The sequence below is a fragment of the Acipenser ruthenus genome, chromosome 11 (assembly GCF_902713425.1).
Source record: "Acipenser ruthenus chromosome 11, fAciRut3.2 maternal haplotype, whole genome shotgun sequence".
NCBI lineage: Eukaryota > Metazoa > Chordata > Actinopteri > Acipenseriformes > Acipenseridae > Acipenser > Acipenser ruthenus.
The window spans coordinates 31611272-31636783 of record NC_081199.1 but is presented as its reverse complement, the minus strand read 5'-3'; the positions used below and the strand labels follow the sequence as shown (position 1 = coordinate 31636783).

General features: G+C 40.9%; 1 protein-coding gene and 1 pseudogene across 1 annotated transcript; one reads left to right on the top strand and one right to left on the bottom strand.

The window, feature by feature from the left end:
- Positions 1–25512, bottom strand: part of LOC117426696 (dynein axonemal heavy chain 11-like) — a 74225-nt pseudogene that overhangs the window by 33592 nt on the left and 15121 nt on the right.
- On the top strand, positions 659–6543 carry LOC131739472 (uncharacterized). Its single transcript, XM_059033671.1, has 2 exons — positions 659–2399; positions 6224–6543. Exons 1-2 carry the CDS (start codon positions 1394–1396, stop codon positions 6229–6231), a joined length of 1014 nt encoding a protein of 337 aa, XP_058889654.1. The 5' UTR covers positions 659–1393; the 3' UTR covers positions 6232–6543.

Below are 25512 nucleotides of genomic sequence, written 5' to 3'. Positions count from 1 at the left end.
AGTACAGGATCCCACTTGGCTGTAGTCCTTGGCAACCTTGAATTCTTTATTGAGACTCCTTAATTATACCCACTATTTACTTGGTACTGTTAAACACGTTTCTGAGTGTTTAATAGTCGACTCTTTATCTCTGACACAAACACAGGTCACACATGCACTGCGCACATGGGTAGAGCTGGCTGGGATAATGATTAAAAAGGGGGGAGGGGATGTCAACAATGTTTACGCATATGTATATTGATTTAAAAACATGCTATATAGTCAAAGCAAAGCACTTCATTTTCAGTATTGGTAGAATATTAATATTGTAGAGATAAAGCTGACAATAGGCTTAATGGCAAACTCACTTTTAGACTTAATTACCAGACTGGAAAGACTGCACCCTGCATGATTTTTATTTTATTAAAAAAAGACAGTGCTGCGTTAAAAAAAAAAAGGGGATTATTAAAATGTGTCTTCCAAGTTGAAATGTACACACTTTTATTTGGCATGACTTGATAAAGTAATCATACAACAGGTATTACAGCTATTATAAAATAATTATTATCACAGATGCATGTCACCCATTGTATTAAATCACTTAACCTTCAATATAAAGCTTATCATATATCCCCTTCACAAATGTTACCTTGTGACAGAAATACAATGAGTTCTGGTGATAAATCTTCCTCCCGACCTGTGAGGGCGCTAAAGAACGGGAGGAGAAGTATCTGGAAGGGCTGGCCTGACAGTTCGTTTCCGGGACCGGAAAGTGGGTCAGCCTGGAAGGAAGCGAGACTCTGTTGTAAGACCGTATTGATTTGACAGGTAAACGAGGGGCAGCTGCAAGTAAAAGGCAGCTGCAACCGTTTACCTAGATATCATGCGGGATTACATATAGGGGCCGGGGTAACGCTGTTCTTTTCCTTCGTTTGGGTTAAACCAAGGACCGAGAAGGACCTAAAAATCTGTTCTGCTCTAAAAGAGCTGTGTGTGTGTGTTTGTGCGCTGGAGTGTCTGAAAACTAACTGTCTGTCTTGTTTCCGAATCACCAGACAGCTAGAACATATCCGGAGCTGTCGCACTGGGCGAACACAAGCCGGATCACCTCCTCACGTACTGTCACAACGTCCTGTGTATTCACTCACCACAATCACGACTGCACGCACCCGAGACGGGTGACCTTATTCTTGTTTCTTTTGTTCAGGACTGTATCCTGTGTTTTGTCAGCCCGAGCTTTACACATCGTTGTGTATTGCCGGGCTTATTATTTTGAGCACTAGACCAGTGCTGGCAAATAAAGCCTATTTTCCACTGGACTACCGTTGTCTGCTCATTACTCCTGCACCGCATCACTGCTACACAGCTACCCCTCACCACCCACTTTGCCACACGTGGTGTCAGAAGTGGGATCATGGACCGCGACGCGCTGGCGGAGCTGCTGCAGGCACTGGAGAGCAGACGGGACGCAGAGGAGAGAAGGAGGGAGGAGCGCTATACAGCGCTCATTGAACGGGTAGGACTGGCCGTGGCTGCGGTAACGACCCCGACTACAACACCGGTGATGTCGCCCCCAAAGGCACGGGCGATGAAGATGTCGGCGGAGGATGACCCGGAGGCGTACTTGGTGGCATTCGAGCGGCTGGCTACCGCGGCGGCTTGGCCGCGGGAGTTCTGGGCCAGCCAATTGGGACCCTGCCTGATTGGGGAGGCTCAGGCAGCTTACCAGGCCATGAGTGACCAGCACGCCACTGAGTATGACCTGGTCAAGCAGGCTATCCTCCGCCGACTCAACATTACTACCGAGACCCACCGGGCGCGGTTTCGGGAGTACCGGAGAGCCCCGGAGACACGCCCCAGGGTGGTTGCGGAGAGGTTGTGCGACCACATGGTGCATTGGCTGACCCCCGGGAAGAAGACCGTCCAGCAGATGGGGGAAGCCATTGTGGTAGAACAGTTCTGCCATGTGGTCGGCGCCGAAACCCAGGCGTGGATACGGCGCCACAACCCCGACACCCTGGAGGAGGCGGTCAAATTGGCCGAAGATTTTGAGGACTCCCTGACCTCTGCCCGGATCGGGATCCTGTCCGCCCCTGCCCTTCGGAGCAGCCGCGCTCTCTCTCCCTCTCCTCCAACATCATCGCCACCACCCCCCTCGTTCCAGGGACCCAGACCTCCCAGAGCACCGACCCCATTGGGCCCCCTTGCCTCCCCCCCATGGAGATCAAGGTTGGCCCCCAGCTGGGGTAGAGGTGCTGCCCCTGCCCCGTTGCCATACCAGCAGCGGGACAGATTTCTAACCCATGCCCCCTCTGTCCCTCCTATCTGTTTTAGGTGCCACCAGCCGGGACATCTGGCCAGGTCATGCCCCGCTGCCATGGAGTGTGACGTGGCCGCGTGCAATTGGGCACCTGAGACTGGTAAGCGTGGGGAAAATGGTCGGGAGGGGCCTTGTCTGATTAATGTGGTGTTAGGGAATGTGAAAACCCACGCATTAGTGGACACGGTGTGAGCAAACCTTGATTAGGACAGCTCTCCTGGGCGGTGTGTCGTGGCGGCCACGAGGTCAGGTGGCCATCTCCTGTATCCATGGAGACACGGCGGCATACCCCACATTAAAAGTATATTTATCGGTAGGACCGATAAAACGTCACCTGGTAGTTGGGGTGGCGGAAAGGTTGCCACACCCAGTTATTCTGGGCCGAGACTGGCCAAAATTCAAAGAATTGATGAAAAAAATGGCAGTCTCAGCCACACACGTAAACGTGGCAGAGAAAAAAAAAAAGGAACGGATTGGTGATGTGTTTCCTTTTCACACTGAAATGTTTTCCCCTCTTTTCCGTCCTAGAAAAACGAATAAGGAGAGACGGACCGCAAAATGGGAGGGAGCGTTGTTGAGACAAGGCTGGGGTCTGGTGGGAGAGTGCTGCAATGGTAACAAACGCCAGTCGAAGGGAGTGGGAACGCAGTGTGACCGAGAGAGCGAGGTTACTGGACCGACTAGAGCAGATGTTATTCCAGCCCCTCTCGATGTACCGGACCCGTGGTACTCAAGCGCGGACCTAGTGTGGGGCCAACATAACGACCCGTCACTGGTGCACGCTTGGGGACAGGTCCGGTCCATTGAAGGTAAGGATGTTGACGGCGCTGGGGCGCTAGTATATCCACACTTCAGTATCAAGGGGCAATTACTGTATAGGGTAAACCTAGCCGCGGGCACAGGACAGCCTGTAACACAATTGTTGGTTCCCCCGTCTTGTCGGCTGGAGGTCATGAGGCTGGCGCATGATATCCCTTTTGCGGGGCACCTCGGAGCCGAGAAGACGAGGGAACGGATATTGGCTCGATTCTATTGGGTAGGTCTTCATACTGATGTGTCGAAATATGTAGCCACATGCCCAGACTGCCAGCGAGTAGCGCCGGGTCGAGTGCGCCCCGCCCCTTTGGTCCCACTGCCGATTATTTCCACTCCTTTCGAGCGCATTGCAATGGACATAGTCGGCCCTTTGCTACCTTCCGACTCCGGGTATACGCACATTTTAGTAGTGGTGGATTATGCAACGCGATACCCGGAGGCAGTTCCATTGAGGTCCACTAGTGCCGCTGCAATAGCCACCGAGTTAGCACAGATTATGGCCAGAGTAGGGATCCCCAAGGAGATTTTGACCGATCACGGAACTAATTTTTTGTCCAATACGTTACAGCAGGTGTACAAAATATTAAAAATACGTCCCATCAGGACGTCCGTTTATCATCCACAATCGGACGGTCTGGTGGAACGTTTTAATCAGACCTTAAAGTCGATGCTGAGGCGATTTGTAACACAAGAGCAGAAACATTGGGCATCACTTCTCCCCTACCTCCTTTTTGCAGTGAGAGAAGTGCCGCAGAGTTCAACGGGGTTCTCCCCCTTTGAGCTCCTGTACGGCCGGCAGCCTCGCGGCATTCTCGACCTGCTGAGAGAGGGGTGGGAGGAGCACAAAGGCTCGTCTAAAAATGTGGTGAAGTATGTGCTCCTACTCAGAGATCGCCTGGATTTGGTCGGTCGTTTGGCCCAAGACAACCTCAGATCGGCTCAGCACCGACAAGAGCAGCATTATAACAAAAATGCACGGATTCGAACCTTTCGACCAGGGGACAAGGTAATGCTGCTACTTCCCTCATCAGAGTCAAAACTGTGTGCTAAATGGCAGGGGCCGTATGAGGTGATTCGGGCTATAGGGAAAGTAAATTATGAAATTAGACAGCCCGATCGCCGGAATGAACGTGAAATTTACCACATTAATTTGTTGAAGCCCTGGCAGGCCAGAGAGGTCTTATTTATAGCCCCAGGCAATATGGAGGATGATTTAGGTCCCTGTCCAGAGACCCCGAGCACAAGAGCGATTTCAATGGGGGAACAATTAGTTCCGGATCAGCAAAGAGAGCTGCGTAAGCTTATTGAGGAGTTCAGTGATGTTTTTTCTGATGTGCCCGGCAGGACGAACTTAGTTGAATATGACATTATCTCTCCTCCAGGTGTCACAGTGCGAGAGAGACCGTACCGGATCCCGGAAAGTCGACGAAGTGGCGTTCGCAAAGAGGTATGGGATATGCTCGAGCTTGGAGTGATTGAACCTTCCAGGAGCGAGTGGTGCAGTCCTATTGTAATAGTGGCTAAGAAGGACGGCACCAACCGCTTCTGCGTAGATTTCAGAAAGGTGAATGCTATTGCCAAGTTCGATGCGTATCCCATGCCTCGGGTCGACGAACTTTTAGACAGACTGGGAAAAGCGAGGTTTATTTCCACTCTGGACCTGACGAAGGGATACTGGCAAATCCCTCTAACCCGCAGCTCCAGAGAGAAAACCGCATTTTCAACACCAGAGGGGCTGTTCCACTTTAAAACCATGCCATTTGGGCTACATGGTGCGCCCGCTGCCTTTCAGAGACTGATGGACCAGGTTTTACGCCCACATCATGAATATGCAGCAGCGTATATTGATGACGTGGTGATTTACAGCTCCACCTGGCGAGAGCATTTGGCTAGGGTTGCAGCCGTTCTTCAGTCTCTAAGGGCAGCCCGGCTGACAGCTAACTTGAGGAAATGTGCGTTTGCCAAGACAGAGACTCAATATTTGGGATTTTTAATGGGGAATGGAAGGGTGAGACCTGTGGTCACCAAAATCCAGGCTTTGGTTGATGCGGCGATCCCCAAAACCAAGACTCAGGTGAGGTCACTACTGGGCTTAGCCGGTTATTACCGCCGCTTCATCCCCGAGTACGCCACAGTGGTTAACCCGTTAGTCGACCTCACCAAAAAGAGTGCGCCAAATTTAATTAAATGGTCAGCTGAGTGTCAGGGGGCGTTTGATACGATTAAGCGTAAACTTTGCCAGGCCCCCACTCTTATTACCCCAGATTTCACCAAGAGATTCATCCTCCACACCGACGCCTCGGATGTAGGGTTGGGTGCAGTCTTGTCCCAAAAAGTAGCTGGAGTAGAACACCCGATATTGTACATAAGCAAAAAAATGTTACCTCGGGAACGCAACTACTCCGTAGTCGAAAAAGAGTGTTTAGCCATTAAATGGGCTACTCACTCTTTACGATACTACCTGCTGGGACACTCATTTGATCTTGTCACAGACCACGCCCCACTCAAGTGGTTAAGCACAATGAAGGACAGCAATGCCCGGATAACTCGGTGGTATCTGGCATTGCAGCCCTTCATGTACCATATGGTACACCGTGCGGGGAAAGACCACCAAAATGCGGATTATTTTTCCCGGGAGGGGGGAGCAATGGGAAAGGTAGATTTAGCCGAGTGTTCCTTCGGCTCCACTCTGAGCGGTGGGATATGTGACAGAAATACAATGAGTTCTGGTGATAAATCTTCCTCCCGACCTGTGAGGGCGCTAAAGAACGGGAGGAGAAGTATCTGGAAGGGCTGGCCTGACAGTTCGTTTCCGGGACCGGAAAGTGGGTCAGCCTGGAAGGAAGCGAGACTCTGTTGTAAGACCGTATTGATTTGACAGGTAAACGAGGGGCAGCTGCAAGTAAAAGGCAGCTGCAACCGTTTACCTAGATATCATGCGGGATTACATATAGGGGCCGGGGTAACGCTGTTCTTTTCCTTCGTTTGGGTTAAACCAAGGACCGAGAAGGACCTAAAAATCTGTTCTGCTCTAAAAGAGCTGTGTGTGTGTGTTTGTGCGCTGGAGTGTCTGAAAACTAACTGTCTGTCTTGTTTCCGAATCACCAGACAGCTAGAACATATCCGGAGCTGTCGCACTGGGCGAACACAAGCCGGATCACCTCCTCACGTACTGTCACAACGTCCTGTGTATTCACTCACCACAATCACGACTGCACGCACCCGAGACGGGTGACCTTATTCTTGTTTCTTTTGTTCAGGACTGTATCCTGTGTTTTGTCAGCCCGAGCTTTACACATCGTTGTGTATTGCCGGGCTTATTATTTTGAGCACTAGACCAGTGCTGGCAAATAAAGCCTATTTTCCACTGGACTACCGTTGTCTGCTCATTACTCCTGCACCGCATCACTGCTACACAGCTACCCCTCACCACCCACTTTGCCACATACCTGTAAAGGTATGTCAGGCTCCAGATAAAAGACAGGAGTCTGGTCTGCCCAGGCAATAAACTTCTTGGAATCGGGGTCAATAAAATAATCAAGCGCTGCACCCTGGGAAGGGAATTTTACACTCTCATCTCCTTAGACCACCAGGGACTGAACTCCAAGCTATAATCAATTAGCTAATAAAAAATGGATGCGCCACACAAGCAAACACAGAATATTTCTCAGGGCATTCCAGAAAGTACACCCCCACTCGACCTCTCCGCTCCTCCTGCACTAGAAGACTGGCTCTACCTCCTCTATGCTCCCCTGCCTCCAGTGCCCGCTCCTTCTCCACCCTCGCCCCGCAGTTGTGGCGCCTCCTCAAGACTCACCTCTTCAGACAGCACCTGTAGAAACTCCTCTTTTCCATCTGGACACTTATCACTCTTCCTTAAATGCACTTTACTTGCTCTTATCTGCTCCCTATTTTACTGCATTTAACCCTGTACTTTAGAGTACTGTAATCTGTCAAGTGTCATTTAATCTGTAGTATTTTGTATTTAATTATATCCTGATGTAACTATCACTGACACTGTTATCTGCTCCGTTATTGAGTCGTATTTTGTCACATACTTGTACTTGCTAGAACCAAAGTGATTGTATTTTATCTTGCTCTTAATTGTATTAATACTTGTACTGTGATTCTTGAAATGTATTTTTGTTTACGACTGTAAGTCGCCCTGGATAAGGGCGTCTGCTAAGAAATAAATAAATAAATAAATAAATAAATAAATAAATAAATAAAACAATCAAAGATGACTGAGTGGAAAAATGAACATGACCTTTAGTTTTATTATCAAATAGGAGTGAAAAAAGCAGAGTCAGGACTTTACAAGCTACCACATACAACCTACTATATACACATTACACAGAAAGAACAGCATTACTAAAAGACACAGCATACATGTACAAACATATCAAAGTTTTGGTGGTGCTTCACTTTGACAAAGACCTGCCTAAAATTTTCCTACAGTAATTGTATTGCAACACTAACTTTCCTCTGAGTAGAACTGCACGATTTGGATGGATAAATAGTATAAAAATAATGTAAGAAATGCATGCAAGAATTTTGAAAAAGAGAAAAAATGTGGACATTCTGAATGAGAACTCACAACCAAGTTGGGAACAAATCAAGGAATTTGGAAATCTACATGATAGTTGAAAGCCCAATCCAACCTCCCACATACTGTACACACCCACACGTGTCTCCTCAACTCCCACTCCTGTGGGGGAGGGGGGCCAGGTGGTGACTGATTAGAAGGTGGCAGACCATGAAACAAAAGCTAAACAGACAGATCTGTCCTGCTTACCTGCACCACGCATATAGCCAGATTTGCTCTTTCTGACTGGGCATTCTGAGTTTCAATCCAGCTGGCTACAGACCTAAAAATGCAAATAGGTTCATTTTACATTTTCACGCTTATTGTGTCCCCATTAGGCTTTACATAAAAAGTGTGAAAATGGGTGAAATTATTACTTCAATGTATGTTTTCCGTCTTCATGCTACAGTACAAAAAGCTGTGGATTTTTAACAGTAGATCAGGGGTGACATTCATTCACCCACTCTAACGGTGATGTATTATAACCTGGCACAGGTCACACACCCACTATCTGATTTACTATGGTCACACAAAGCATGTGCTCTGTATATAAAACTGTACAGTACAGCTCAGGAACAGCCTCTTCATTTTGCATAGCCACAATGGGTTTACACCAGCAGTCAATGTGCACAGCATACTTCCGGACTCTAGCCCTGGTCCTGAGGACTGACATAGAGAATGCCGGCTCTGGATACAGTGGCTGGACCGGAGCTGTGGCTGATTTCAAACAACAGCCTCATGGACGATGTCAAAGAGATGCGCTCGTTACTTGCCAGTGTAAGAACCTGGTAAAGATGAAGAACAACTATGGGTTTTATAAGCAGCCTACTATTACTATGGGTCATGTGCTGAACTGCTTGCTGGACAGTAACATGACTTTTGCCAAGGGAAAATTGGGAAATACTGAATCCATTAATCATCTATTTTAACCTATAGTTTTCAGTTTAAAGCTTTTACTGCTACTATCAAAATGTTTCAAATGACTTAACATACTGTGATTGCACTGACTACAATTAGCAACCAAATGGCAAATGAAAAACAGAGATGCTCTAGCAGATTCTTAGAAGACAGGTTTCAGAGAAAACAAACAGACACAGGGTTTCTAAATTTAAAGTAAATGTGGGCAAACATTTAAATAGGAACATGCTGTTACATAACTACCAATTACTGTGTGCAACACACAAACATCCCAAAAAAATTAACAATTTTCATCCTGAAGCATGCCAACTGGACATGGTTTCCATTTGAGATATCTAGTTCCCTAATACCAAGAACATCTGTGCACTTATTGCCAGTAATTGAGACCTACATATGTATGTACGTTTTGTATTCTATTGTCCCATATGTGATTCATTTGACTGTAATCAGCATACTGATTGAGTTTCTGCATCTTAGCAGTCTTGGTTATACTAACCTTGTTGTCATCCGTGTGGAGTAGTGGTTAGGGCTCTGGACTCTTGACCGGAGGGTTGTGGGTTCAATCCCCAGTGGGGGACACTGCTGTTGTACCCTTGAGCAAGGTACTTTACCTAGATTGCTCCAGTAAAAACCCAACTGTAAAAATGGGTAATTGTATGTAAAATAATGTGATATCTGTATAATGTGATATCTTGTAACAACTGTAAGTCACCCTGGATAAGGGCGTCTGCTAAGAAATAAATAGTAATAATAATAATAATAAAATTACAGTGTTAAGTGACTCTATCCACATAGGATCAATGTCCCCATCCAGAACAATCCATCTGGGGCCCTCATGAGAAATGCTGGAAAGCTCTCTCGTTGTTGAGGAAAACAATCCTAAAGCATGAAGCATAGTTAGCGGCTATTATAGCATTTCATAAGGGAGCCACCATTATAACCACATTACATAATTTGGTTTTCAATACTGAAGTACTTTTGATAAAAAAACTTTGGCATCTGGAATTAATTTACTCTTAGATAGTAATGACTGTTTTCCAAGGAAGGATTTATAGGCAGTACATCAAAAGAGATCCCAACTTGAACTATGTTAAAATGAATGTCCAACATAAAACAATGAAATGTACATCTATTAACTGGGACTGTTCAGAGACATGTATATAATCAGGGGGTTTGGCACTGAAGAGAAAGGATTAACTTCATCACTGCCTGGCCTGCAATGGTGTAAGAAATGAAGAAGTAAGCAAACCTAAAACATTCATTCGGAAACCAGAAATTCATTGTCATATACTCTTGATTTACCATCCTTCCTCTCCCTCGTGGAAGGGTGAAGAAACCCAAAAAGCTCATCTGTTGTTACAGTTTTGTTTGCTGTCGTTCCATATTGACTTGATATTCATGTTGGTGTACGGCCTATGCAGGGTTTTTAAAATCTATGCAAAATAAATAAATAAATAAATGTGTTTTTTCCCCCCAACACTCTAACGTGTATGGTTTTCTTATATTCTCCCATTTTGATTTAATGGGAAAAAAGCCCATAAAACATGGGTTTTAAATTAATTGTAAGAAAAGCCTTGAAATGGGTTGATTGTATTGATGTTTCTTTGTAAATCTAGATGTTTTGACATGAAAATCAGCAATGTGTGCATACCTTAACAATTATTCCTAAATTAGATTTTTTCAAAGAGACGAAAAGATTTAAAAGCTGAATGTATTAAAATAAAAAGCTATTTACTGTACCTGACTTTTGCCAGCTCCAGCATTTCCAACAATAAAGACTGAAAGCCTTGCTGTTAAAAGCTCTATTCTAGCTGAGAAACCTGCAGAGTGACACATACAATAGATTATTATACTTGGAGCATACTGGTTTAATAAGTACTAGCATTTTATACTTGATTTCATTTCATTTCCACCAACAGATTTCTATGAAACTACTGCATAGACCCACACTGTTATGACTATGGGTTGACTGATGGGGGGAAAAAAATACACCCCAAAAAATATGATGGTGAATTATAGTATAATGATTAGTTAGTGATCACAGCTCAAGGATAACTCCCCACAACTGATATACAAAAATATCACTTATAATACCAAAATATGATTAATATTTCTTTTTTTATCCAAAAAACTAAACTGGTGCTTTATACAAGAAGAAATCCTATTAGCAGCGTCTGTTCACATGCAAAACTTGTATCAGAGAAAGATTAAAACTAACCGTTTAAGACAGTTTATGTTTATAGCTGAAAAGACATTAGCCATATGTTGCTGCTGATGGCATCAAACACGGAACATTACAGCCTCCATTCAATTTACAATAAACTAAGCAGAAAGTCGTTATCCTACCTTCAGTATGAAGTTTTCTTCTGGTTGGAGGCCGAGTTCTGCAACAGACTGGCGCATCATCTGTTCTGAATCCAGGTCTCTCTTTCTCAGCAGATCCAGCAGTGGAAACAGGTCGCTTATCAAACCCAGGAAGATGGGCACATCGTTAGTTACTATTTTTGGCAGGTTAAAATCCCGTAGGGCACGCATCAGAACCTGAGAAAGGGGACCAAGGATGAAATGTAATGTAATAAAAACCAACCATAACAAAAAGGCATAAAATGAACAAACATTATGGATTTATCACACTTCAACAATTACAACCCATATGGCTTGTTAAACTCAAGCTGCTACCTTCACTAACATAGACTAACAAACCAATTATATTTTACTCTCCACAATGCCTTTTCATAGACAACTGCATGCGTACGAGGGCGCAGTCCCAAAATTGTTCAACTTGTTTGTTTCATACTTATTGTTTTTAACATAATTTAGCACAAAAGTGCCTGGGGAAAATTATGCTTGAATAAATAATACTTTTTTTTTTTAATTGTGAACAAAATGCATGTGCATATTTATTTATTTATTTTAATATAACACTGCAATAGACAGCACAGGACTCGGCAAAGGTGACATAATACTTTGTTTTGTAAACTTTGCAGGTTGTTTTGTAACACTAAGTGGGATATTTACTGCACATTAAGTCCACTAGCAGCTAGTAGGAACCTTCTATAGAGTTATGTAATTCGACAGGTTGTTCAGTGCCGACAGGTTTTTGAGAAGACAGGTACAGTATGCAATTTCAAAGCTGTGGAAAATATCTAGCTTCTCTAAATTAAACTACAATTTTCTATCAATGGGTAGTTATACAGACATTTGCAGCAGTTACTATTCTGTTAGCATATCAAAATGAAACATTTCACAACAAGTCATAATTACTTCAATTAATTATTTATTTCTTGCAAGATTAACCCTTCTCTATTGTCAGTATGCTTCTGATTCTTCACACCTCGACTGTTTCACTGTTCCTTTCACATTATTATTATTAATAATGTCTTAGCAGATGCCCTTATCCAGGGCGACTTACAATTGTTACAAGTTATCACATTATTTTTACATACAATTACCCATTTATACAGTTTTTTTTTTTTTTTTTTTTTTTTTTTTACTGGAGCAATCTAGGTACCTAGACTCAAGGGTACAGCAGCAGTGTTACCACCTGGGATTGAACCCACGACCCTCCGGTCAAGAGTCCAGAGCCCTAACCACTACTGTACACTGCTGCCCACACTACATTACCTGGTCCTCAGGTCTGTTTCTGTCACCTCTCTTTAGAGAACCAGCCACTGCCAAAGCGGATTTAATCACTCTCAGACCCCAGTCATAATGGTCCTGTAAATTACAAGAAAGGTATACAAATAATTAGATGAATGGGAACTAGAGTCTTTTTAACACAAGCAGTTGTAAAAAGTAAGATGATTGAAAGTGTAAGTCTAGATGGAATATGTTTAATATGGGATTCTGGTACATCCCCCCCCCCCCCCCCCCCACACCTGTTTTGACAGCAGCTCTCGACAGAGTGTGTACAGGCTAATTAACTTTCTGGAGAGTAATCTAGTGTCAACGAATCCTTCAGCAACTAACATTACCTCACAGATCAGCTCAAAATCCAGAATCACCATTGCGCATGACCTGTTAACAGAAAGAACACAATAACAACAACAACAACTACATCACACATGTAATTACTACATCTGTCCAATTTCACTGAGCTGAAACCATTCAGAAGATTACTTTCAATTGGGATAGATTACAACACTGAGTGGAAAAGGTCACAGCCACTCCCATGGTCAAGTAGAAAGCAACCACATTTTAAAAAGCCTTGGTTATCACTCCTTTAATAATCAACATATAAAAAACATTAATAAATCATGAAAAAGATTTGTAAATTAGTTATAGCCCATTTTAACCATCCTTTCATTTGTTTCAAAACATATCCTTGTACTCTGATTTCATTTATTAATGCCATCTTAAATGTATTAGGCAATTTGTTGTTTAAAAAGTGGGAGTCATTACTAGAATTTAACCAGAGCAGTACTCTGTTTTGCACCTAAATAGGGCCTTAAGATTTTCTGGGAGTTCCGTTCTTCGAGCATAGCCAGGGTTAAGGGTTATAAAGACACAAACACTTGGTTTCAATTCTATTGCTTTAAACTCATCAAAACACCCCCAAACTCATGTCTGGGAGAGCCCTCTACAGATATGTCCAAATGGACTGGAAAATAAACACACACACAAAAAAGCATATAGTAACAAATATGAAACAAATCCATGTTATTGCACACTGTAGCTGTAGTCATTTCTGCAGTTAAAACTATAAAGAACTAAGTCAAGCAGACAAACATCAAGTAGACAAGTGTACACTGATGAAGGCACTAGATGGAAAATGTGTCTGTTTGAATTTTGGAGTCATGGTGTATATTTTAAAAGGTATCACATGTGGCTTTTCAGTTTACTAGCCACACTCCTAAAAACAAAACATCTTTTGACTTGCATGTGCAATGCAACTGCAACAATTTAAATTAAACAGTCCTTAAAGGGTTAATGCAACAGTGGGAAAACAGCCCTGTGGCTCAGCACCTTGTAATCACTGTTCAGAGCAGTTGAACATGTACACCATGATCCCGAGGGAGCGGCCCAGGTCCTTGGTGGTCTCTGTCTTCCCAGTGCCAGCAGGACTCCAGGGAGCTCTACTCATTGTGAGGTGTAGAGACTGGGTCAGGGTGATGTAACACCTAAACAAACACATGGGACTCTGATAACAACTGTCCACACAGCTGGCATCCTTCAACAGCAATGAAGCATATTATTACTGTACCCAATTGCAACTGCATCACTTCACCAAATACATCACTTAAAACGTTGGTATTTAAAAAGTATGCTTTTGTTTAACAAAGTAAGAACCTAGTATATCAACTGTAAAGTGAGGAACACTCTTTTTTATGCCTGGTTTCACAGATTCTGAATAACAATAATCTTGGACTACCTGCTGTTTGTTACCTTAGGTTGGTAGTCCAAGATTAGTGCTAGCCTGTGAAACCAAACGTTAAAGTTACAAAACTAATAAGAAATGTCTTTCTTATTGTGTTAGAAGCAAACATGGTGGAAAGTTTACACTTCAGCAAATACTTTGTAAACCGGGTCTATAAATGCTGCTAATATTTTGTTTTATATATAAGAAATGCTCTCTATGCGATCTAAAATATTAATATTTTAAACTTTAATGCAGTCAGTGTTTCATCTGTTCATCTATAAGCTGTGTCTACCAGTATTAGATTCCACATAACGCAGCCAATCTTACAGCAATCGTAACTAATTCATCATTAATGTAATACTGTATGCACAAGGTATTTAATGAGAACTCAATTAGAGACTGCTAGACATAACACAGAAGGGACTGTTTAATAATGTAAAACAAATCAAACTAACTATGAGATCACTTTCCTGGGGTGTAATTTGAATGAGCAGCAAAATTATATTGTACTTGTAACAGGGGAGATCTGGACTGACTGTCTGGCACATCCGTATTACTGCAGGTAGAGGGCAGCAGTCTCGTGGGATCCGCCTGTCTGCCATGGCGATGACACGGAGAGGTGGGAAAGAGTGTGTGTGTGCTTTCCCTCTCTGAGTGTCTGAGGGGCGGGCCTTGGGAGACTGCTCGGCCCATAAGAACTGGCTTGGTTATGCGCTCGGGTGGCCGTGTTGGGGGAAGTACAGTGTCGCTGGCAGAAGATGCCGGCGTGAAATAAGGAGCAGGCGAGCCAGACTGAGGGGACAGCCTTCTGTAAAAATAATTTACAAAATAAAATAAATAATTACCTACCCGAGGGGACGTGTATAGCTATACGGGGAACCCTGGCGAACCCCAGTGTATAAGCACAGCGGAGTGTAGGACGGAGACCCGTGCTGACCGGCTTAGCGGCAGTGGGGGCACTGCATAAGCAGCACTTTTGTTTGTAGTTTTATTACTGTGTTTTATTTTCCCTTTTTCTTTCGCCTTCTGTTTTCATTATTATTTTGAGCACTTGAAGGTGCACGGAGTTGGATACCTGTGTTGGTAACCCCGTGGTCCTGGTTTACTGTCGGCAGTATCCAGACCACGGACAACAGCACCCTCTGCGGGCTAAAGTAAATAAAACAACTAATAAGAAAAATAAATAAATCTGGGCACCTGTGCGGTGTTTCCAAATAAAATCTTCTGTCTCCCGTGTCAGTGAATACCCTCACCCTTCCACAGTACTTAAAATAGTTTATAATGAATAAATAATTACATTATTTTAAAAAAAAATTACACATTTTTACAGTACTTTATCTTTAAAAAAAAATCTAAATACAACTTGGTTTTTATAAAAGGCTTAATCTGCAAACTGGATTAAATTAATGACGTTTTTAACAAGACATTCGTTAACAGTTCTTAAAGTTTTACGAGTAACTCATTTTAATGCAATTGGCAGAATCTTACCTATCAGTGATGGGGGGGAATGACAAGTTGAGGCATGTTGCCCAGAATACTGAAGCTGAGCATCATAAATGTTTATGTAACAGTGTCTTTGGTTTTCATCCCATCTGTGCCATAGCTGGGTTAACCAGGCAAACGCCTGCCCATTAGTCACCTAATAAAATAAATGCCAAATCAATTGCCAATCAAAACAACACGCTTGGCCATCAGAGGAAAAAAATCATACTCTCCAAGTATCTAGTATTACAATAAATCCTCATAGCTGTTCAGGAACGACTCGGCAGATGTGAATTATAGAGTAAGCATGTAATAGAAGAGTGATGAATAGAGCAAAGCATGCAAGGATGTTTTCATTCTGATAGGGCTGATAGATTTCACTCTCGGGATTCACTCGGCCTCTTCAAAGCCAGCTCTCTCAGATGCTGATTTCTGTTCACGTACAGCTAACTGACTGTAGCTCGGTTAACATGTAAATGCTGGTACGTATGACCAGAAATATGGGTCCTTCCAATTATATCGCCAGATTATACTATTTAGAATAATTTATGGTTAAGAATGTTGGAACCCAGTTTTATCACATTTGGATAAGCAGTGTTTATATGTAAAACTGAAGGTGTGACATACCAATGTCCCACTATACCTCAAGGATCCCTGAGGATGAGTGAATGACTTGGAGCCAAGTAAGGTTAGGCCTGGTTAGTACCTGCAATGTCGCATCTCAGTGAGTATATCCTGCTTAAATAGCTTCAAATAAAATAATAACGTCTGACTTCTTTCACTAGCTTTTAACATGTTATATTAGGCATCAGTGTCTTGAGAGGAGTCATGATACGATAAGATATCTTCAACACAGGCATTAGGCATTTGCAGTTAAATCAACACTTCTGGGTGTTAATCTAACTCGGGGGTGTCAAACTCCAGTCCTCGAGGGCTGCAGGGTCTTCTGGTTTTCATTCCAACTTAAGCTCTCAATTAACATAATTTATCTAATTATTTGTTCAATTTGATGTATTTAATATTTTTTCAAGGTCTTTTACAGTTAATGGTTTTAAAAATGCACTTAATTCAAGTTACACTACCTATGAAACATTTTGAAGCCTGAAGAGAAGTGTTAAATGTGTCCAGTTAATCAAATAATTAGACCAATTAAGTAATTGAGAGCTCAGGTGGAACAAAAGCCAGAACACACTGTGGCCCTCCAGGAACTGAATTTGACATTCCTGATCTAAAGTGTCAATCTCAGTAACACAAAGACCCAACACAAGACAAAAGCAGTTTAAACCTACTGTACTGGCCCTGGAAGCAGCAGCCACGCATGCAACTGTCTGATGACAGCTTCATTACAGCGTTGTTACAAACACACACATGATGGGGCAGATGTAGTCTTTGTAATAATCCAGTATTATATATATATATATATATATATATATATATATATATATATATATATATATATATATATATATATATCCACACACATAAACACCTCATGTATAATAGACTTGATTTAACACACACTCCATTATGCAACCATCTTCTTCATTAAAGGTCATAACATATGTTAGACTTCCATGTGCTCACCCTTTATGTTTAATTAGGAACAGCTTCCTATATTAAAAACCCGATCTGGAGGATTACCCAGAGGAAAACCTTTTTCAAATCAATAATGGCACAGCTTTATCTTGAAACTGGGACGATGTTCTTTTTCTAAGACGAAAGGCAAAATTGAAGAAATCAAAACATGCTGTCACACTCAGACGCAAGCAAGGGAAAATGCCCTTTTAACACAGAGATTATTCTTTATGTTAGGCTTTTAAAATGCATGAGGGTAATTGCTACAACAAATTACCTTCAGTGCTATGAGCTTGACTACAACGTCTCTAGCATAGACATCAATTGTGCAGGTTGTCATGATCTTCTGACGATCGACAGGGGTGAGGTTTCCTAGCAGCATGTTTATCAAGGCATTCAACTGAGTAATCTGGAAAATAATTATATTTCAATAGGGATATTACACTGCAAAACAACTTTCTTTGCATGTCAAATGCTAAATGCTGTGGTTCTGCTCAAAGAAATACTTAAATTGTAACACAATAATGAAATAGCGAGCAGTACCGGTCTTCCTCTCACCTGAAGATAAACAGGCCAGAAAACTAAAAGCTGTATTAGCAGACTTGGTGGGCTATTCAACTGGGGGGAGCTAAACATCGCAGGATCTAAATACCACAGCCTGTTAATCATTAAATAAACCTCTCAAGCGTTTTACATCTTATTACAGAAAGCAATGTTCAAAAGAGGCTCACGTGCACTGTTTGACTTTCATAAATTTGGTTCTGAAATTGTAATCATCTTAGGGGCACATGAGCAAGAAAAGTATACCTGTTTATGATTGTAATCCTTCAAAGCTGTTTCAAACCCGTCTTCCACGCGCGCTAAGGCTATTCCAACATCCGTTGCCCACCAAATCTGACTGCCGGTGAGGGCCACCTGGGCAGGGTAGTCCAACAGTCACTGATCCTGAGGCTTGTCCTCATACCCGGCCACAGCCTCCGTGATCTCCTTCCGAACTGTGGATCGCATGGTTTCTTCCAAATGGCTTAATCAACATTCAGCCTGGTGGGTACAACAGAAAAGCAGTTCAATCCAGGAATTTTGTTTTAAAAAAATATACTGTTTTAAAACAGTTGTTTTGTGGGTCAGAGTAGCTGATATCGTCCACTTTATGAATTCATGCTATGTCAGCGAGTGATTTGAGATGGCCTTACCTGCTCTTCGCAGACACACGGCTGTGAAAAAGGCACATACTCCCCTTCCCTGCTGTACGTGCCAATGGTGCTTTGCATGTCTCCTTCTACTTCATTCTCTTTAAATTTAAGGTCTGCCAGGTTATCAAACAGTTTTATTAAGTGCCTTGTACTTGTTGTAACTTGTAAATGTCATTTACATTTCTTTAATGGTGCGAGAATCTCTTTTAAGATGTACCTGTTTTGCCTGTGTTCCCTTGGAAACAATTTCTAATAAATCCTTTGCAGAGACAAAATAAAATCTTGGAAATGTGAGCCTCTTAGTCTCCAGGTACTCTACCAAGGCTCTCTCGCAGATTGACAGCCTACAAAAAGGGGTTTAGTGGGGTCAGCAATAACAGTTTACAAAAAGACAGATTTTAACAAACATCAATTTTAATTGTCATCAAGCATCACAAAGTAATACTCTAATATATTATTATCCAGAACTAAAGTGTTGTCCTGAACCTAATCCTAACCCTTATAAAATATACGTTACCTTTTCCTTATACTGAATTCAGCAAGGCAGCTAGTGAGGTCTAAACTCAGTGGAACTAGACTTCTGTTTTCTATGGAATCTAAATAAATCCTGGGATTGTTTTAGCTGAAATTGAAGTCTGAGTATAGTTGCATATTATGTCCTGGATAGTGGTCATCTGTAGTTTGCCTTTGCAGTTTGCATTTTTTTGTAACTAGTATACTTTATAACTGTCTACATTTACTTAATTTGTTACCTGTTTAATATCATCGGTTATCAGGCTTACTTACCAAGTCATTTTTCACCCACAAAAAAAGCTAAATTTAAATGGTTTAAAAAACGAGCACTAGGAATGTGCAACTGCAATGTATTAATTAATGTACTCTCCAAGATTTTGTACAAATTACAATTTTACAACCCTGGTGGTCATTTATAAAACCACCTCAATTCAGCATTTTTAAGCAGTTGAAAGGACATTAGCAATTCTGGTAGTAAATAATGATATAAGCAGAACAGTAGAGAATAGAAAACACACTCTATGATATTAAACAGGTTAGAAATAAAATATTAGGAAAATGTAAATGGTAATGAATACAGTGTCCCTTTCATGGGTGAATGTGTGGCACTCTTGTGCCAGGTCACAATATTAAACAAGATGTTTTTATCTAAATAGTGTTTTTGTTTAGTGAAATCCATGAACGTAAAAACTTAAATGAACACCTTTGTTGAAGTGCTTCCAGTTTCCCATCTGATTCATAACATCAATGACTTTGCTCGTTTTTAACAACTGCAGCCATTAGATTTTGGCTAATGAATAATCAATGTTGACGACACTTTGAATATTAAAAAAAATACGTATGTAACAAAGGGGGACAGCGTGAGGCGGAGCATGGGGAGCCCGCCCTGCTACCAAAAGATAATAAATACTATCTGTTGTATTAATTGATTTATTTCACCACTATTACAGTTAACGGCAGGTAATAATTGTAATCCCATCTACGCCACTCTTATTTTTTTTATATATAGAGATCCCCTAGAATGTTTTCATTTACCCCCCCCCCTCCCCTTCCCCACTATATAGGCAAACCAGAATAAAAGCAGTTCCACGCACAAAGCTTATTTTATTTGGAAGAGCAGATGGACACTCGGACATGCAGAAAGGAGTTTACCACACCCAAAGGTTTGGTTTAAAATGAAACAGTTTATTGTTGTCTCAGTACCATCCTATTTAAAAAAGTAAGCTAGTTCTAAACCACCAATGTTTCTCAGCAATTATACACAGAAAAGCTGATATATGAACAGGTCATGATTAGCAGCCTTGAATAATACTTCAGCAGGTATCAACAATTAAATAGTATTTCAACATATCAATAATCATTAACATTTCAATAGATATCAATAGATCAGTAAATCACGTTTCAATAAATATCAATAATCATTAACACCATATAGAATTTAAAATAGGTAGCAACAGTCACTAGCAATACATAGTAAGCAGTCTCTTGTAAATTACTACATTTAAAAAAAGAAAGCACCAATCACTACCCACTCCAATGGCTAGGATCCTAATATGCTGAGGGGACACACAAGCACTTGTAGCTGGGATGGCCCTAGGCAACCAGTTTCCCCTTTTCTGAATGGCACAATTTCATTGACTAAGCTTTTTGCCTACATGACCAGCCAATCACCACCAAACCCTCTATTGTAAAGAGGATGGTACATTGAAAAGCTCCTGCTCCTCTACAGGTAGCAGCACTCAGTACATGCCTCAGGACACCAGGAATACAATTGAGCCCAAATAACCTCCCTCCTTAATCAATTAAAAAGTGCACAAATCAGCCTGAGACTGTGATCATTTTGCCAATTTACATACAACATTCGTTTAAAAATCACAAACCTAACACATAAAACATATTGCACTCTCAAAACTACTACGTTTTGTTCCATTTCATCTTTATTAAATTGTTTTCAAGTCAATTGTATAATTAATTAAAATACCTCCCGTTTCATATAGCACATTCTAAATTCCTGTATATTATTCATTAGATTTCCCCGTACAAAGTAGAGTCATCCTCGCTTTAAAACATATAGTTCGTGCATCACTACAATTTCAACCCCATTTCCTTTAACACCTTTATAGCTCAAAACTTCTATTCCAAAAGTTAGACAATATCTCTTTGCTCACGTAACAAGGTCCAATAGTACACTGATGTGCTTTCTCACACATGGTCTGCCACCTGTTAGATTTACAAAAACAAAACCAGAAGTAAAAAGACAAAATTCTGAAGGTAGCTCATATCACACACAAACAACAAGCAGGGAGACAGATAAAGAAACACCAATGAACACAAAGCACAAGACTGCTTTTCTTTCTGCCCTCTACGTTCTCGCTCCATTTTTTTTCTCCGTTCTGGTTTGTTCGTTTTAAGTAAGCTGCAAGCGGAAATTGATTCAATCAACACTTCTCATGCCATCTTACTCCCGTTCGGAGGTCAGCTGTCAATCACTCCACGCTCTGAAATTCAGCAGGATCATTCACTCAAGGCACATGCAGGGGTAGGTACACAACACAAATTAAATATTCACACACACTTTATGCCGTGATCAAACAATAATTCAATAGTGAAAAAACAAAACCAACACTCATAATAAATAATAATAATAATAATAATAATAATAATAATAATAATAATAATAATAATCATCATCTAAGTGATACTAAATGACAAACCATATTGTGAACATTGTTTGCATGCTGGTAGTGGTCCATGGGAAAATCCACTGTGGAAAACGTTGGGAACCACTGGCATGTAAAAACAATATCAACTTCTAATGAGCACATATGGACAGGATATGTAGTAGAAACAGTTGAAGGCACCTGGAAGTCGAGGCTGATTCCCTCAAACCTCTTGGTGTCCTGCACCAGTTGATTTCTGATGTCCTTGGAGTTGGTAAAGATGCTCTGTAAGTGTGCCACCATCAGCTTCTTCTGCCAGCCACACACCTGCACCAGGAAGTACACATACTTACTCATCAGGATGCTCTGCAGCTGGACCTGTGTCATACAAAACAAAGATCAGCCACCTTGCATTGGCCTACCCATTTTATCTTTAAACATAGAGTGCCCAGTCATGAAATGTACCCCCATTTTCTCTCCAATTTGAATGTCTCAGCTGCAACCGACTCATGTACTGTAGGACTGAAGATCAATGGGTGACCACCAATGCCACATGCGTTGTTAGGTTATGCAAAGGAGACACATGGAACAGGGAATGTGCCCCAGCGCATTATACAAGGTCAGTCAGAAAGTTGCAATAAAGCAGACAGAAGCAAAGATGCATCAGTTTAATTAGGGACATACTGTATACTGGCTGTCAGACTTGTCAGTGCTATTCTAAGGCTGCAATGCAACCAGGCAACCAAGAAGACTTATTAAAATGGAGTAGAAACCTCCCCAAAGACAGATACTGATCAATCTACATGTGGTTGGATTTGAGGAAGATGGAGGATTTTGAGGATTGTAACATCTGAAAGGTGTATTGTGCAAAAGGATTTCACCAAGTGCCTCCTTCTATGGTTAAGGATGAGATGATCCCTTTATGCAGAAGCAAAGGAGAAAGCCTAGTTTAGAGCATGTATTTATTTGCAGATAGCTATTTTCAAAGCTAGCTAATAAAGGTCTGCTGAGCCGTGGCATTGTGTCTGCCTCGCAGAAGCAATTTTGACGGTTATCCTATCCCTGAAATATATACTCAAATGAAAGACAAACAAAATAAATCTATAAACAACTTATCTAGAAGCAATTACCTGATTGTCTTCCAGAGTTTCAATCAGATTTTCATTGGATTTCAGCAACAACGTGCCTGTGCCATGGTGTTTTTCATAGGAAAAGTTCATCATGCTCCAGGTTTGATTAATCTCCGCCCGCACCTATAGCAAAAATATTAATTTCTTTATTATTATTTGTTCTGTCCAAGTCTAAACGGTGAAACAATCAATATTCCAATAAAAAAACAGATTGAAACGGGTATATCCTTTCACCTCTGGAGGCCTGGCTGACTCAGTTTGGTGATCTTGTGTGCACAAAACAATTTGAACAAGATCGGTACTTGGAATCTTTGCAGTGATTCTCAATTATAAAGGATAAGGTTTGTGAATAAAGACGCTACTTCTGCCATCCCTTCTTGGTGGACTTCCAATCCAGATTCACTCACATTTAAAGAAGAGCTCAACTTTTCAATTGTCATTTCCTTCACTGATTTGTCTACCATGTTTTTGACTTCATCCTCCACTCGATGTAACTGCAGTGCTAAAAGATCTCCCAGTGTGGTTGTTTTGCTCATCACAAACCTCACCTTTGATAGTAAACAAGCATGTCAGTAACATACTTTCTCAACCACAGCTGTACATACAAAACCATTAGACGATCAGCATCATGAAAATGTACATCCACAATATGAAAGTAAGTGTAAGGGACAGGAACCTCCATGTCCATTCTCATATTCTCAATATCTCACAAAAGAGTGTTATTAAGCAGGCTTGAGCACAATTCGATAAGCACTTCTCTAGTTATATATACTTCCCCATGCTGATGCTAATAGTAATGTTTAGGAAGGGCAGGAAGTGGGAATTAGCAGTTACCCCAGTCATATTCATAAGCTTTTGCCAATGCCTCTCTCTGACTGCTGGATTCTGCAACTCATTCTCTGCCTGAAGTGAAGTCAACTAATTCTTAACAGTCGACTCCAGTCCAGCATACACAGCCCATGTTCGAACTTCTTTATCAAGTCTTTTCATCTCCTGAATAATGTATTACATTAAAAATGTAATATATTAAGAAGGTTTCAACGGTTTATTTGTGTACAACGAGAAGGGGGGATTCTATTATTCATGGGCCAGCATGGATGTGAGCAAAGCTCTCTAGTGTTGTACCTTCAAAGATGTTTAACATTAAGATAACTTGCTAGAAAAGCTGAACTTAGCTAAGAGAAATGTGCCTGGATACTAAAAACATGTTCATATTCATGATATATAGGTATAGAGATAGATTTTCAGGTAAAAAAAAAACAAGGAACTCTATACAGAATATTCAAAATTTTATCTCTTTGTTTTTATACATACATATTTGGTCTTATACTGTAATCTTCTCTAAAATGTTTCTTTTAAATTTTGTAAGTATTATTACAAAACACACATATCTTCTCAACTCCATATCCATTTGTTCAACATTTCTTTCTTTCCATGGTCTTAGTCCAGTCCAAAATAATGCCATCAGTAGTGCTCTTGAAAATGTAAATCACTTAAACATTTGGTAAATCCACAATAAACCTTAACCTAATTTGAATCTTAATGGTAAAACAGCTTAAATAATAACCTATAAAAAGTACATACGGTGTGCATCTCTGTATAGCATATTTGAATAAAATTACCTTCACAGACTGATTTGAGTAGAATGATGTCTGAACGGCATTGTTTCAGTTGTTTATAATCTGGAACGCTGACTTCAAAGAGATTTGCCGTGTCCTGGAGTCTTTGCATTTCCATTTGCATTTTTGCAACATTCTTATGAGTCTAGTAAAGGTGGATACTGTTAGCGTTGACTCCTGCATATCCGAAAGGTTTTCATTCTAATATGAATCATTATGCCGCCTGTATATGCTTGTTGTAAATGGTTAGTTCATTTTGTAATTCGTCAATAAACAGTTGTCTCAGAGCAGTATATAATATAAGTACAAGCAAAATAACTAGAATGAAGCAATCTGTAATTTACTAGGAATAAGCTAGGAATGTAGTAAACACAATGTCTGTATAGAATTATGACATTTTACAATTCCCAGTAAAAGATTTGGCCAATTTTCTGTGTAAAAAAAGTGTAGTGGACCCTAGATTTTAAAATACCCCCAGCCTTTCATAAAAAAATAAAACAGCTTAGCAGGAAAATTGACCTTATTTACTACTCTAGGCCATTCTAAAAAGGGAAGATTGTATAGTGGGGGCTGACTTTAAATCAATAAAACATGCCATTTAGTCAGTAATTTCACGCCTGATACAGGATTAATCTAACACTACATGCTTACCTTGTCTATAAACTTATAAGGATTACGTACATCAATCTTGAGGATGATTTTATTCTGAAATTGTTTTCTGAACTCATGCTGTTTTATCTGAAAGAACACATTTTCCCAGCACTTTTAACAAACATATCATTTAAATAAATGCTTAATATAACTGACAGCTTGAAAGCCGACAGCCTCAGTGCTGTCGTTTTAATATATTTAAAGCTGATTGTCTACACAGAACATAATAAGCTTGTGATGGTTTTGCTGGAATTGACACAGATCTCTCTATATTTAAAATAGGACCTCTGCAAAGGAATTCAAATTAGTAGAGAATCGTTTTCTTGGATACAGCTGTTTGTAACATTTCATACTGGATGGTACAATTCAAATATATTTATTTAGCCAGATATAAATTTAATTTTTAAGGGGGTCTTAACAAGAAAGTAAAAAACAGGACAACACAGGTAACATAAAACAAAACCAAACATTACAAAACCGAAATAAGGAATACATTAAAAATAATAATAATAATAATAACTTAAGCAAACATTACACTCACACACACACACACACACACACACACACACACACACACACACACACACAACCTCCCGTCATCATCTTGGATCGTGTTACATCGTATATTCTTAGATTTCATGATTATTTCATTCTTCAAGCAGAAAATATTCAGATCAACAGATTGACAAAACAATTTAACTAAATGCTGTCT